The sequence below is a fragment of the Stenella coeruleoalba genome, assembly GCF_951394435.1.
Source record: "Stenella coeruleoalba genome assembly, chromosome: 9".
Taxonomy (NCBI): domain Eukaryota; kingdom Metazoa; phylum Chordata; class Mammalia; order Artiodactyla; family Delphinidae; genus Stenella; species Stenella coeruleoalba.
Genome location: NC_137155.1, coordinates 17983220 through 17999658, shown reverse-complemented (window position 1 = coordinate 17999658; position 16439 = coordinate 17983220). Strand labels below are relative to the sequence as shown.

Below are 16439 nucleotides of genomic sequence, written 5' to 3'. Positions count from 1 at the left end.
TCATATATGAAGGATTTAAATTAATCTCTCATTTTAGATATGTCAGTTACAAATTTGGTATTAGAATATTCTATAGGAGAATCTGTATAATTACATATATAGTGATCCAGATTTTCCTTCTCTCTAGCACTTGGTCAATGAATGGTTAAGTGAGAAGAATGAGAAGACGGGAAAACCTTCAGACACCCTTTCAGAAAAGCCTCTGCGCATAACTACAGATCCTGAAGTGTTAGCTACACAGCTCAATTCTTTACCGGGTCTCACTTATAGTCCGCATGTATACTCTACTCCTAAGCACTACATTAGATTCACTTCACCATTCCTTTCAGAAAAAAGGAGAAGAAAAGAACCTCCTGAAAACATTTCTGGCTCATGCAAGAAGGTAAACTTTTCTTTGGATATGAAACTCTAGTATGAGCCAAAAGCCATTCTCATTCCTTACTCTACCAGTCCTGGTAGTGAGATGCTTTTGGAATTGGCTGTATATTTATAGGATATGTAAACAGCTACAAACTGATTTCTCTTCATTTATTGTTCTATGTATTTCAGCGGTGGTTGAAACAAGCTCTGGAAGAAGAAAACTCAGCAATTTTACACAGATTTAATTCACCCTGTCAAGAAAGATCCAGAAGTCCTACAGTCAATGGTGAAAATAGAAGTCCACTACTATTAAATGATAGCTGTTCTCTTCCAGGTAGAATTTCTTTTCAGTGTTGTTCTAGTGTGGAGAATGTGGCAGGATATATATAGCATATATATATTCTAATTATGATGTACCTTTCAAAAGAAGCGCATTGTTACATATATTTTGTCTTTTCTGTCCTCCAAAGTTTTAGACGAAGGTAGACATGAAAACCTTAATTTGCAAGTACCATGTACAATATGTTGGGGCTTATGGTTGAATTTTGGGCCTAGTTGGCCAGCTGTTTTTCAACAAGATTCAAAAGGACTCTTAGAAATCAGTTAAATTAATAGCTGTACTTGTAAGATTTCTTAGAGCCCCCCAGGCCTGTAAGCCTTCTGGCAAGATAATATGCTTGCTAACAGTGAAAATTACTAAGTTGGGGGGCGGGGTGGGGGTGGGGGAGAGATTGCTTCCTGTTATCTTTAAAAACTGTGAAATTTAGTTTCAGGGTGACAATCATCATAATTACGATTGCTGATGTTTTTTGATCTTTCCCAGAATATATTACAGATTATAGCAAATAGCAGCAGTATAATTTCTTATTTCACCAACAGATTTAACTACACCACTAAAAAAACGAAGACTCTATCAGTTACTAGATTCTGCTTACTCAGAAACCTCCACACCTACTCCTTCACCATATGCTACCCCAACTCACACGGATATTACTCCTACGGATCCATCATTTGCCACTCCTCCACGGGCAAAGTCAGACGACGAAGCTTGTAGAAATGGTTATAAGCCCATTTATTCACCAGTTACCCCAGTAACTCCTGGCACACCGGGAAATACCATGCACTTTGAGGTGAGAAAAAACAGAAACAAAAACCCATGGGGATGGGGCTTCTTTAATAGCTATTTTTTCCTCCCTTTAATAATTAGTGTACTGAGAGCAGGGAAAAAAAGTTCTTAAGAATCTAAGAGCGAAAATTTGGAACATGCATTTGTGAATTTAAACTTTATTTTTTTATTAAAATGCACATAACTTCCATTTCATCTGATTGATATACAAAAAGTCAGACTAAATGACTATGTGTATCAAAGTGACCTTAAAGCAAAATATAAGGGGAATGGAAATAAAAAAGTCTAAAACCAAAGTCTGTGTAGTAGTTTCTCATTTTAAGTTCTCATTTCTATAAATATCATGGGTTTGTTAACATATTTTAATTTTCAATTATGATTATTTCTTTTATGTAGAATATTTCTTCCCCAGAAAGTTCTCCAGAAATTAAGAGACGCACTTATAGTCAAGAGGTAAGGAGATACTAAAAAAGGTTTTTTAAATCGGTGACTTTTCCCTAGTATCATTATAAATTGTTGGTAGATTTAATGTAACTAGCTTCCAAATGTGGTTATTTGTGTAATTTTTTTTTTTTTTTAATTCTGTAAACAGGGCTTTGACAGATCTTCAACCATGTTAACATTGGGGCCTTTTAGAAATTCTAATTTAACTGAACTTGGTCTGCAAGAAATAAAGACTATTGGTTATACCAGCCCTAGGAGTAGGACTGAAGTCAGTAGGCAGTGCCCTGGAGAAAAGGAATCTGTGTCAGACCTTCAACTGGGACTCGATACAGTCGAGCAAGCTGCCTTACATAAAACCATGGAAACACCTGCACATGATAGGACTGAGTCTAACAGCCAACTGGAATCTGCTCACTCTGGACGGGGCCCAATATATTCTTCCTGGGTAAAGAGTCCTGACAGAACAGGAGTTAACTTCTCAGTAAACTCCAACTTGAGGGACCTGACACCCTCGCATCAGTTGGAGGTTGGAGGAGGCTTCCGAATAAGTGAGTCAAAGTGCCTGATGCAGGATGATACTAGAGGCATGTTTATGGAAACACCTGTGTTTTGTACTTCAGAAGATGGGCTTGTATCTGGTTTTGGACGGACTATTAATGACAATTTGATCGACGGAAGTTGCACACCCCAGAATCCACCACAAAAGAAAAAGGTTACAAATTTAACGATTTATAGTCCTTTTAATAGTGTTTTTTTCATACTACTTCTGAGGGTAATTAGTAGTTATAATATGTACTGTGTAAGGCATTCATACTTTATTCATATTGAATTATTGACACGTACATTTTTAAACCTTTTGTAAATGCTCAGTGAATTAGATTATGTTTGCAGAGAGCTAGTGATAACGGAAAATTCCTATAAGGAGCATGGTTTCAGAGATCGAAACCTCAAGGTGATTTATTTCACTGAAAGAGTAACTTTTTAAAGATAACCACTTCCCAACCAAATAAACAGAATTGAATAATATTTGTGTTCTTATTACCCTTATTTTACATAGAACAGGCAGCCGATATAGAAGAAATGCCTCTTTCCTCATCCTTAATACCTACAGTATTTAGGCCATGGATATAAAAGTATTTATTATATAAATAATAAGTTCCCTGATTTACCACCATTATTTGGTTGGCAGACATACCGAGACAATTAGAATGCCTTATTTCAGATCAGTGGGAGAAACTACAACACGTATTTTATTTGTTAATAGGCTTATTGCTTTGCAAGTCGAAAGAATTTTAGTGATGTGTGCTTTTAATTTTTATAACAGAGTCCAGTTGGCAACTTTGTGGGAAGCAATATAGTATAGTGGAAAGAGCACGGGCTTTCAAGTAAGACCTAGGTTCGAATCCCGGCTCCAACACTCACCAGCTGTGTGACCTTGAGTGAGTGAGTTACTCAATTTCCTCATCTGTAAAATGGGGATGATAATATACCTATTTCATAGGGTTGTTGTGAGGATTAAATGAGATAATGTATGTAAATCATCTAAATACAATGCCTGGCATATAGTAGGCATTTGATAATTGTTAATTATTATTGTTTGTTCAGAATCAAATTATTTTATATAATTTTCTTAATGTAAATATAGTAATTCTCTTTAGAAAAAAAAAAGAATAGATTGACACTGACATATAAAAACAAGGATAAAAGATTTGCTTTTCCTTATCTTTCTTGCTTAAGGTTTCTCTATTAGAATACCGGAAAAGACAACGTGAAGCTAGGAAAAGTGGCTCTAAGGCAGAACACTTTCCACTGGTTAATGTATCACCTCACACAAGTGGAAACTTGAGCAGCAACAATGCTGATGGGTGTGCCAACGGGAATGAAAATGGGGAGCAGATAGAAAGCACTGCTAGCCTACCTTTACCAACACCAGCTACAGTTTATAATGCTACTTTGGAAGAAACCAGCAATAACTGTCCTGTTAAGGAAGCTTCTGCCAGTGAAAAGAATGAACCAGAAGTCCAATGGTAAGCTGCCTGTTGGGAAAAAAAAAAAACCTAACTAACTGGTAACTTTAGAACTACAAGTAATATACCTTATAATGACAGTAGTCTTTGTTATTTTATCATCCAGTCACATAGCTGATTCTGAACGGAGCTTATATATTTGTAAAGATTGGTAGTGTGCTGTTCTGAAAAACAACAAAGTTTTTGTTAATCAGCTGCCTTCCTGTTTGTTGTTCTCCTAAAGCAGAGGAGGTTTGTGATCATAATTTTGACAGATCCTTTTTGCTGATAAGAGTTTTAAGCCAGTTAAGTATTTCCCTGCATCATTAAAGGTCCATTATAGCTACTCCTTGATAATTTTCACACAAATATTCCTCTCCAAAGAACCTTTATCCTAGTCAACATCTGGCAGTTTCTTTGTCACCCTTACCAGTTGCCTTGAGAGTACAGCCATGTTTAGTGTTTCTTCGATAGGAATAGAAGAAGCTGGATACAGAAGGGTCCTGCAAAGGGCAGGAGGCCACATTCACTTTGCTCCATGGTCCTCTTACCTCTGAGCTTCCTGCTAGCCTTATAATCCAGACCCAAGGTAATTTGTCAGGGGTATATGTGGTCCCTTTGGTAACCTGAAGTGACGTTCTGAATGTTGTTTTGCTACCCCCTTCAACAACCCCCTCCTTTTCACCAAGAAATTGCTTAAGACAAAGGAATGGCGTCTGCTTGAGTTCTTCAAATAAATGAGGATAAAAGTCTCAGTTTTGGGGGGTGTTGTGGGCTGGGGTGGGGAGCTGTTTTCAAAGCTTTTCCCCAACGAGCAAAAGCCTTTATCTGAAAGGCTATGTTGGCCATCAGGGGACACAAACTGATCTAGCTGGCAGCGGCTTCTGAACTGATGTTATGACTTGATTTTAAAGGACCGCCTCAACTTCAGTGGAGCAAGTGCGAGAGAGAAGTTATCAGAGAGCTTTACTACTCAGTGATCACCGAAAAGATAAAGATAGTGGTAAGTGAGCTTGTTGCTTTGCCGAAAAGTGGAGTCAGCTAATCACTCTGCACCCCCGTTCTGTGCTTCTAATGTTCTCTTTGGGTCTGCTTCTGCTTCATCTCTAGGGGGAGAGTCACCATGTGTCCCATGTTCACCGATTCATGTTCCGTCTTCACCTTCATCTCATTCAAATCACATTCCCCAGTTGCAACCCAAGGGCCCAGTCCCTTCTTTCAGTGAACTTATGGAAGGTCAGTAAGCAGATGACCTATCATGGTGGTGGTTTTAAATACCTTTTCAGAAAGGAGAGAGAGCGCCTTTATAAGACGTTGGTTTGAATAGTAGAATGTACGTCCGAGTGTTAGTAAAAAGCAGTATTTATCGTGCAGTTTTACATTTTCTATGGTTCCTTACACTTTACAGATCCTGATCCTGAAAATCCAGAACCCACGACTACAAGTGAATGTGCGTCCCCAGATCCTTCCCAAAATACTTGTAAAAGCCCTTCAAAAATGAGCAAGGTAATAACATTGACCTTTGAACGTGGCCCTTCAGAAAAGTGGATGGTAATGTGCACATGGAGGTTTCTCTGCTGTACCAAGGATCAGTTTCTGATTTCTGGACACTTCTCCTGTTCAAGTTCCCATGTGCTGAACGTACTTCAGCAGCTTACACTTGCTCCAAGAGTTCCTTCCACCCCTTCCTTATCCTAGTGTCTAGGAAATTCATAGTCTTTTCATAAAATATTTGACCGGCCAGCCAGTTAATTCTCTAAAAACAAACGGTCAGGTGACATTAATTTAAAAGAAATGCTGCCTCTATCCTGGATCATCAAGACATGATAATCCGGTGGGGCAATATCTTTGGAAACGTAACGATGAGGAAATCTGAGATTGACTTTTTCTTTCTGCTTAAAGAACATCATTATATATTCAAATAGTCTTATCCTTGGATTACCTGAACTTGAACAATGGAAAAGGTATTACAAGTGAAAACAGTTGGGGGGAGCAGGTTTATCTACCCAAGCAAATTTATCCTTAGGTGGAGTATAGAAATTTCAATTATGGAATTGAAACTTGCCTGCAGTGTTTAAGTGTGGTTCTTTCAGAATAGGAGTCAAAGACAGGTTTCACTGCTCAGGGGAAAAAAGGCAGATTAATTTCCTTAACTTGTCTTCAATAAAATTTCAGGGAATTCAGTTGAAGCTTATTATCAGAACTTGCTCAACTACTTAAAAAAACTGGCGTTTTAACATCTCAAGCCTCTGTAGTTGTCCTCCTCTCAGACCTCTTATTCCCTGCCCCCGTTCCAATTAATATTTAGCTAACATTAAATACCAGTAATAACAAACCTCAGTGTACACAGAATATTTCTAAAGTTTATATAAATTTTCTTCTCACAGCCTGGTTCACCGGGACCTGTAATACCTGCCCAGCCACATGGGAAAATACTCACAAAACCAGATTCCCACTGGGAGGGAGCAGTTACTGTGTCAGAAGCTGAGAACGGTGTCCACCTGAAAACAGAACTCCATCAAAAACATCTGTCAAGTAACACCCAAGCACTTTCGAAGAATCATCCTCCACAGCCACTTGTTCGCAGTTCATCTGAGCAACTTGCACAGAAGCTGCCTTCCGCGCCCGCGAAGTTGCACTGTCCTCCATCACCTCACGTAGAAAATCCTCCGAAGTCGTCGACGCCCCACACGCCTGTACAACACGGTTATCTTTCACCAAAGCCTCCTTCACAGCAGTTAGGCTCTCCCTACAGGCCTCACCACTCACAGTCACCTCAAGTTGGAACACCTCAGCGAGAGCCTCAAAGAAATTTTTACCCAGCAGCACAGAACCTTCAAGCCAGTACGCAGCAGGCCCCTTCTGGAGCGCTGTTCACGCAGACGCCCTCAGGACAGCCCCCGGCAGCGCTCAGTCAGCAGTTTACCCAGTCGAGCCTGGGCGGCGGGGCCCCACCACCCCCGCCCCCCCCGCCCCCCCCCCTCGTCTTCTTACTATCAAAACCAGCAGCCCTCCGCAAACTTTCAGAGCTATAATCAGCTGAAAGGCAGTCTTTCCCAACAAACTGTGTTTACATCAGGACCAAATCAAGCTCTTCCCGGCACCACGGGCCAGCAAGCCGTTCCGGGACATCACGTGACTCCAGGGCACTTTCTGCCTTCGCAGACCCCTCCCGTTCACCACCAGACCTCCGCCGCCGTAGTCCCACCCCCGCCTCCCCCTCCTCCCGCTCCAGGACCACACCTCGCCCAGCCACAGCCACACTCCGTAGCACACGGCGTGGGGCCTGTCCACGCTGTCGCCCCTGGGTCCCACGTTCACTCTCAAACGACTGGACACCGTCTGCCACCCCCACCTCCCCCTCCCGCCCCGCATCACCATCCACCGCCCCACCCCTCCACGGGACTCCCAGGTCTGCAAGCACAACACCAGCACGTGGTGAGCTCCGCCCCTCCACCACCCCCTCCTCCGCCGCCTTCCGGTGTTCTGGCTTCCGGACATCATACCCCATCGGCTCCAGCCTTACACCACCCACCTCATCAAGGACCTCCACTTTTTCCTTCAAGTGCTCATCCAGCTGTACCACCGTACCCCTCACAAGCTACTACACATCACACCACTCTGGGACCGGGACCCCAACACCAGCCTTCTGGAACAGGGCCACATTGTCCTTTACCAGTCGCAGGTCCTCATCTCCAGCCCCAAGGACCAAACAGTATTCCCACACCTACCGCTTCAGGGTTCTGTCCTCATCCTGGCTCTGTGGCCCTGCCACATGGGGTTCAAGGACCTCAGCAGGCATCTCCAGTGCCTGGACAGATTCCAATTCACAGAGCACAGGTGCCACCAACATTTCAGAACAATTACCATGGTTCAGGGTGGCATTAAAATAGACTCCAAAAACTTTTTAAAATGTTCTGTAAGATAAACTGTACATTTCATATGTACCTGTTAAGGTACTTTTTAAAGCTTGTACATGAAACTTTGTATAAAAAACAAAACAAAAAAACACCAGTGCTCTCTCATTGTATTTTTCCCATTTTTGCTTTTTAAAAAAATCCCTTAAAAAATGTGCTGTTAAGCCAGTGTAGGTATCTTTTATTTTGTAAGTGAACATTCCAGCTGTTTTTCTGGCAGTAGATTTGATGCTACATGATCTTTAAATTTTATTGTTGGAATTAAATTCATTTAGTGAATGTTTTCTATATTATTATGTTATACATATGCATTAAATACACGGCTAAGTAATGGCAGTACGAGGATTTTCTTTCTATCAATCAGCAGTTCTGTGAGTGCATCTTATGTATAAAAAAAATGCAATACAGATTTTTAGTTTGGTGTGAAGATGGCTCATTTTGTTTTATCGGTTATTTGCAAGCAAAATGTAATATAATGTACAGATGATTTTTAATGTCTCCTGAAAAACTGTAAATACTGCATTTCTTTTGCGTATATAATCGCTTACAGCTTTTCTCATTTGACATATAGCACTGTACATATGACATGTCTTTGCAAAACTGTGTGATCTTTGTGAAAGTAGTACAGTATATGGCCTTTAATTCCTCTATTTTAAATATACTGTCACATTGAAGCACTGGTTGGGCATTTTAATTCATGTTAATAAACCACAATTATGTCAGTTTTACCAAATTGTCCTGTACCACTTCTGAGATTGGGGTCTGTTTATGCAAGTGTTTTTACAGAAGTTACCTTTTCCAGATAGAGTTTGTAAGGAGCCTTCCATTTTCTTTCGCAACTACTACCTCAGCTGGACGGGACTGCAGCAAGATCAGGAGGCGGTAAAGGCTTGTTCCTGGAAGGTTCCTACGTGTTATTGTTTTGCAGGAGCAGGAGCCATGAGAAACTACCGTGCTACGCAAATGCTGCACACGTTTGCTTATATCTGACATCGTACAAGATGAGTCCATTCCATTGAAGCGTCCCGTGATTCAACTACAGACTAATTTACAGCTGTTTGAAAGTACGGAATATTTTACCTAAAAACACAGGAATATCTGATTTGTACATGTTAGAACATGACTGAGATGTCCTACTGATGAACCAAAATTAGTTGAAAACCTTAACATTTACTGTCTAGCTATAGTATTTTAAAGAGTAGCAGGAAATTTTACAAATTTGTTTTGGGTGTACAAAACTACAGGAAAAAGGCATTCTTAGCTCTCTCAAGTGAAATGAAAGTGCCCTCTCAAGTGAACATTTTATTGCTGAAATACAAAATACTAGTTATTATTTTGGAATAATAAATTCTTATCGTCTTCTACCTCTCAGGAGGATTAAGTATAAACCAATAGCAGTGACAGTATTTGTCAACATAGTTCACCATCCAATTACTTGACATAATTTGACACAGTATACAAATTCTGTGTATTGGAGAAAAAAGTAAACAGACTAAAAATGACTAAGATTGGCAGTAGTATGTCATGTTTTTACACTTTTAATTTCCATTTCCTTTTGAAAACAGCTACATTAACACAGCTGTGTTTAGGGCTCAATCCTAATCAAGTTTTAGAACTTAGGTCAACTTTGCCATCCTTGATTATCAAACAAGATTCTACTTATGGTATTTGCTAAAGAAATACCTGTCCACGAAGAAGTGGCTTTACATCATCCAGTCATCCACTCCCCCCCACCCCCCCCACCGATAGTTTCAAACAGAAGACAAAGTTAACTAGCATAGTGAACTATGAATATTCACACCTCTTTAAAAGGACTGTCCTAAAGATTTTAATTCCTCATAGTTTTAGATTTGCCTACTATACAAATAATGTATACGGAAGCTTTTCTGTAAACTGCATTAATTTCTTAAAAAAAATTAATGGGAGAAAACTGGAATTTAAGAAGTAATTTCACCGGCAGATACAAACTGAAGTTCTCTACCCCAGCTGTTAACTAGCTACGGACAATCCAAGTACAGGAAGAAGCAAGTTAGTAAATCAGTTTTCACCTAGAAAGCTAATGCTTTTTTGAAGCTCCTATTATATCCACTTTTCCTCTGCCTTGGGGCAGTTCTAATTTCCAGACAGCCAGCTTCTGAATCTGCTATCATCACATATGTGATCCACTGCTTGTCATTTTCCATGATGACTTCACATGGACTAGAGAAAGGAAAAGATAGGACATTCAACTGAAATCACGGAGCTGGCTATAGTGTTCTGCATAAACCAGTGGTTCTCGTTTAGCTTATATGCATTCATCATCATCAAGCCACCAAGAATCTGCTAAAAACCACACCATACCTAACACAAATGTATATTCCTTCTAGAACAATTGTTTTTACATTTATAAACTAGTTTTTATCCTAAATTAGAGATCCTTACAAAGTTCGTAATTATCTGGATTATTTTCTAACATGAGCCCAAACTGTATTAGACAAATTTCATTCAAGTGTGCCATAACCCTGATAAAAATTCTTATGGACTTAGGGAAGACATACGTGAACTCCGTGGTTCTCGTGAGAATGGTTCCTGTGCAAATTGTGGATGGCATCACTGGTCTACAGCCACTATCTTTCACGGAACCTACAAGGTCACCTACAGCCTCAGAAGAAAAACTTAGCATGCACATTTCATAAATGAATGGTATCTTCCACCTCACAGCGATATGATCTAATGCTAACTCCTAAGAGGATTACGTGTCTTGTTCCCTCACAGTGAATACTGTTAAAAAAGAAGAAAACTGACAATGTGCAAACAAAATGTAACTAGTATGTTTTTGATGAAACGTGAATGAAAAAGGTTCACAGAAATTCTAGGTAATGGATCTATACTACAGCATCTTTTCTAGATCCATATCCTACCCTTACAAAACAATGAATGTTTTCCTCGTATTAAGCCTTAATGCATGTTCTACAACTACCTTTCCTGCTACAGGAATGCTGATACTTCCTTTCGTTCTGGTTACACTGCATTGAAAGGATAGCAAATGTTTATTGATTCTATCGCTTCAAATATAGGCCAATGACCAAGGCAATGTCTGGAAAAGAAACCCAAAACACTTTTAATTTTTAAGACAACTGCAAGCACCTCAAACAACGGATTATTGTTACAACACTTGTTAACTTTTCACAATCTAGTTATTGCAAAGGCATATGGATAAATGTTAATGGACAAAGTCAAGAAAAACGAGGCACCTTGAGGAATGTAAAACAAAAAAAATTCAATCCATTGATTTCTAAAAGAGGCTAAATGTACCTCTATATATTACATTCTAAAATTGTATTGCCTACTATGGTCTGTGTTCTGGATTCTACAGTTTTAAGGAAATGCATAAACAAAATTGTGTGCAATCTGCAAAGGGAAAAAATCATTTTCTCAACTTCAACGCATGGAAAGACAAGGAAAAAGCTAGTAAAATGTGTTGTAGCCACACACTAAACTGTCCCTGGAATGAATGCAATCCCTGTTACCTCTGAGATGTTAGTATTCTGCCCACTGCACTGCAAATTGTACATATCATACCTTGGTTCTAGACAAACACGAGCAAGCTTTTCCAAAAAAATATATTTTTTCACTCCACACACTGAACATGTTTCTCTTGTCCAATTTAATCTATGTAGAGTTTAACTTACAGGGCTTGGAGGAGGCAACACCACATGGTACCAGGCTACCACATTTTTAAAGGGAAATTGCTCTTTTTCCTTAAAAGTACCTTTAATTTAAAATATGCAAAAATATGAATGGGAGTGCTAAACTATAATACGTAGTTTAGAATGAGAAGCATGTCTTTTCTTTATATAAAGTGCCATATAGGGAATGATATAACCCAGAGCCAGTTGTTTAAAATCCAATGCAAAAGGACTGTCACGGAATGAAAAGTTTGCACAACTCCTCGGAGCAGTTAAAGTCCATTACATGCAACTTAGGCTACAAAGCACTCAAGACTGGGTAGCTTTTCTGAAATTTGAGTCCCCATCCCATATTTAATGGAAATTAACATTTACAGGGTGCATTTACATACACTATAATACAGGAATGATGTCCCTTTGCCAGAAGATCAAATTGTACATTTCCTTGCTATTTCTTGGTTCCAACTTGATAATTTCTTAAGATTGTAAATTATATAGTACTCAGCTAAAATACTTCTTCATAAATAGTTACAAAACCTGCCAAAACACAAGGAGGAAAGTATTCTTCGTTCAAAAAAAATTGACATTTGAATGTCACACAACACAAGAAACAATGCTTAGAGACATGTTATTGTTTCCAGAAGTAAAGTGGGTCAGTAACTACTAAGCTGAAGACAAAAGACTGCCCTTCCCCAGGATCACAGTGCACAAAAAAGCAAAATGTCAAACGACAGTACCTCAAAGCAAAATAAAAGGTCTGAGGATGAAGCCAGCTCACTTGTAATCCTGTTAAGAACGAGAGTCCCCCTTTAGGGCCAATGCACTGGACAACATGTGCCAGCTCAGAATGCGTGTGTGCAGAATCTGCTAAGAATTCAACCAAGGGTGCCGAAGGCATTCGCCCGCTGAGGCTCGTTTTTCTGGAACCATTTCTAACATTGGGATCAGGAAATCTGTAAACTGTGCAGCATCTTCATGGGGCCAACCATACTTTTCCACAAGTACATCAAAGAGGCTCCAGGGCTTCAGCTTGGTGATGTGCCGCAGCTCTCCTACAGGGAAAAACAGGCATGTCAAGAAAGCTCCAACTGTGCATTTCCCATTGTTGGTCCAGCTGGGTTCTTTACAATGAAGCAGATACCTACCTGCTCAACACTACATGACAACAGAGGCCAGCTTTCCCACAGACGAAAATGTCACATTTCAAGTAAGCTTGGTGAATATAAACAAGGGTTCATTTAAAAAGGAAGAATTCATTTGTATCAGCTCCAAGTTTCCTTAAATAAGCAGAGCACGCTGAGGACGCCCAGAATATTTTCATTTGCAGAGACTGACCGAGGCACTCTCCCCAACTTGGGATTCTTCGCAATTTGTTTAGGAAAAGCTTTAAGATACATGCTATTTAAACTCCTCGGACCATTTTTTCTGCAGCTTACCATTTTCCTCTGGAAGAGCGCTATTCAAGAGAACCTGACAGTAGTGACAGTAGAGGTGTACTTCATCGGTATAGGTGCTGTCCAGTATGGTTGCTGCCAGCTCAATGTGGCTACTGAGCGCTCAGAACGGGGTGAGCGCAACTAAGGAACAGAAGTTTAAGTTTAAATATAGCCACAAATAGCTAGTGGCGACTGTACTGGACAGCACAGCCCTAGAGCCAGCCCACATCAAATAGCATTCATCTCCACACATTTGTTGTAAAATCTAAGCTATCAGGACATCAATTTATAAAGCCTGAAGTTATACTTTTCAAAATGTGCTAACTGCAGTATGAAAAGTGGGGGTTATGAGCAGCCCTGACAGAGTGACTGACAAGCTCATAAACGGTCCACGAACTATAACAGCCTTGTTCGCAATAGGAAAAAAAGTTACTTTTAAAGTCAAACTGCCAAAAGGACAGGAGGATGGTCAGGGAGAATGACTCGTCTCCTCTGTCTGTTCACAGGAGCCACGCACCAAGAGGCCTCCTCCGTCTGCCCCGCGGCTCCCCTCGTCCTGGGGCCCAAGCCGCCGACAACGGACACCCTCACACAGAGGCCAGTTCCTCTCTCTGCTGGCACCTGCTGTAACCTCACCAACGAGGGGGTTTGTACACGCGGCGCACTGACAGAGTGTCAGTCCAGGGCTCACAAAGGTCTTCTCAGGAGGCCAGGTCTGCTCCACCCAGCTATTCAACCCAGTGTAGATACACACCCCTCCTGCTTCTTTAGTCATAAAGAAGATAAAAGGGTATCACAGACAATTACGAAAACAAAGGAAAAAACGACTGGTAATCCACCCCACGATGACTTCTCCTTTGGGCCTACACTCTTCCAACCTGGGTTCTTATGAACTGGTCTGTCTACAGAGTAGTCATGACGATGTGCACACAATTCTGAATACAGAAATCACTAGAAGGTATTTCTCGTGAAAGGGACCGGGTGTTAAGTAAGTTCCTGGCTCCCAGGTAAAGACGGGGGACAGAGTTAAGTGTGGAGGCTGCAGGCCAGGTCTATTGTCCCGAGGCAGGTGGACCCGCCACCTTAGAGGAGACAGTGTTCCCTCTGCCAGCAGGAAACACAGTCCCCGTGAGAACGAGTGGGAGCGACCACTGACCGTTCACCCCTGTAACCCAGAAATCCCCGCCGTAGGGACCCCACCTAAGGAGATAAACCCTGGCACCCACCCACCCGCCGTGCCCCCAAACTATGCTCACTGCAAAATCACATACACTCACAAAATTACAAGTGCTCAGTCATCGGAGAACGGTGGTCAAAAACACAGCCAGCCACGGTACACCCACTTGACGAGGAGTAGGTAACAGCACTCAGTAACGTGTGGGAAAGTGTATGGTAACGTGCTTAGTAGTAACGTTAGTCAAAACTGTGTTCCACATACAATCCCAGGAGCAACTTTCAAAGTGCCCATAAAGATGGAAAGCAGGTGCTCTGAGACACCAGCTTTGTTTAAAAGTTGTTTCTTTCTCGTTCTGCACTGTCTCTAGTGAAGCTCTATTGATTTTATAGTAACCGCTCATCTCACCAGGGTGACGTTAGAGCAAACTAAGAGAGCACACACGCAACATGGTGAAACCAGCTCCGTGGGTGGAGAATGTTATTCTGACCTGGAATAAACGCTCGCCAGGTTTGCAAATGAGAGCAACTGCCGAGCTCGGTCTGCTCAGACCCGCTCAGAACATCCTGAGGATGCAGTTCTCAGATATACTAAACTCCGTACATAGGCAACAGAGTACAAACCTTCCATGAAAAGACAGACGCTTTACCATGACAGGTGCCTTAAAATCTACGTAATAACAGTGATGAAAAGAATACAAAGGCTGGAAAGCTATACCGAACTAGCCGCCCCGATAAACGGATAAAAGCGATTCCAAAGGAAATCCTAAAACATCTGACGCACTTCTGACCAGGTAATCCCACACAAAAAACTGTACGTGAAAAGATACTGTCTGTAATAGGAAAATATGCAGTATGCAGAACAGTCCTAAATACCAAGATACTGAATACATAATAATACTGCAATATAACAGAATAGTGCACTGTCTTTAAAAAGAACCAATACGTGGATCATGGAGATAGGTGGAAAAACTCTACAATGCCAAGAAAGACGAAATAAACTCGCCTCGGCCCTATGATCATATGCACAACTTCTCATGTTCAATTCCATGATAAGAAGAAACGCTGTCTTATAAAAGTTGATAAAGGTTATTTAAAAACAAACCCTAAGCTCCCAAACTTGTGCGTCTATTGCTAGAAACGCCAAGAACAGGTTCCTCTGACGAGTAAGGGCTTCAAGTCCATTTACCAACTCCAGACTGGCCCATAACGCACAAGAAACACAGCCACCTCCACTCCCACCACGTATAAAACAAAAATAAAATAACCAGATGGCACAACGTTTTAAAAACAATTTTTTCCTATTTGTCCTATTGTACAAGTAGCTTTTACCTTGACATTTTTTTCCCTTAGGAAAATATACCAAGATGTGTTTTGTTGAAACAAATTGTGCCAATAACGAACCACTTGGTTGTGACAGTCTTTACTTTTTAAACCGTTTCCAGCTTTTCTTTCCTAAAGAATACTGAGTAATACTTAACCTTCCCTCGGCGTCAGCTCTCACCCACACGCAGGCCACCCAGACACCAGCAAGGCCAGATGGACAGCTGCCTCTCAGGCTTCCTGACCCACTCCGGGGGGGAGGGGGCAGAATCACCCTGAAGGATCAGGAAAGGCTGACAGGGAGGGGCCCTGAAGGAGGGCCCCTCCCCCGGAGTAAAGGCTCGGGAAGGCCACGCTACATGCCAGCCTCAGGTCATCAGGGTGCTCTGTAAGGAAAAAAGTTAAGTACTTGCATTATACTCCTCTTGAATATTAAGTGATTGGTGAAGGAAAATGTATTATATTGACTATGAAATTACAGCATTCCAAAATTACACACACAAGCATATGAGGTTTTACACCACACATGGGGGATGATAAAGGGAAATCCTGGTACTGTAACTCCTGGTAACAAGAAACCATGAAATGAAATAAATTAGGACAAATTTCAATAGCATACACATAGAAAGGAAACCTATCAATAAATACAGGTACAAAGCAAGACAAAAAAACACAAGAAATTTGAACATATTCCTACAAAGTACATGTAGGTAAATATTTGAAGATCTGTATTAAACCGTACCTCCCACACATAAAATAGATCCTAGACCTAAGAGCTAGAACCATAAATTTTTGGAAGGATAAATTTTCATGACCTTGAAGTAGGTAATGGTTTCTTAGATGCGATATCAAAAGCACAAGTAACAAAAACAAGAAACAGAAAATTGGACTTCATCAAAATTAAAAACCTTTGTAATTCAAGTATCACAACATGTGCATTCAAGAGAAATGACAACATTATGTCCACACAAAACGTGTACACTGAT

At 40.8% G+C, this 16439-nt stretch overlaps 2 protein-coding genes across 11 annotated transcripts in view; one reads left to right on the top strand and one right to left on the bottom strand.

The window, feature by feature from the left end:
* Positions 1–9550, top strand: part of KMT2E (lysine methyltransferase 2E (inactive)) — a 92487-nt gene extending 82937 nt beyond the window's left edge. The window contains 11 exon segments of the mRNA XM_079932064.1: positions 128–382; positions 550–694; positions 1240–1490; positions 1883–1939; positions 2079–2642; positions 3668–3957; positions 4851–4939; positions 5047–5172; positions 5345–5442; positions 6324–6908; positions 6910–9550. Of these exon segments, the coding sequence (XP_079788190.1) occupies positions 128–382; positions 550–694; positions 1240–1490; positions 1883–1939; positions 2079–2642; positions 3668–3957; positions 4851–4939; positions 5047–5172; positions 5345–5442; positions 6324–6908; positions 6910–7824 (3375 nt within the window). The 3' untranslated portion in view covers positions 7825–9550.
* A 110-nt stretch (positions 9551–9660) lies between these two features.
* Positions 9661–16439, bottom strand: part of SRPK2 (SRSF protein kinase 2) — a gene marked incomplete at its 5' end in the record, with an annotated part of 223919 nt that continues 217140 nt past the window's right edge. For 2 of the 10 annotated variants that reach the window (XM_079932073.1, XM_079932067.1), the window contains one exon: positions 9661–12573. In XM_079932073.1, coding sequence (XP_079788199.1) covers positions 12389–12573 — 185 coding nt within the window. In that variant the 3' untranslated portion in view covers positions 9661–12388. The remainder of the gene's footprint in view (positions 12574–16439) is intronic. The other 8 variants (XM_079932070.1, XM_079932069.1, XM_079932071.1 and 5 more) reach the window with 6 other exon arrangements.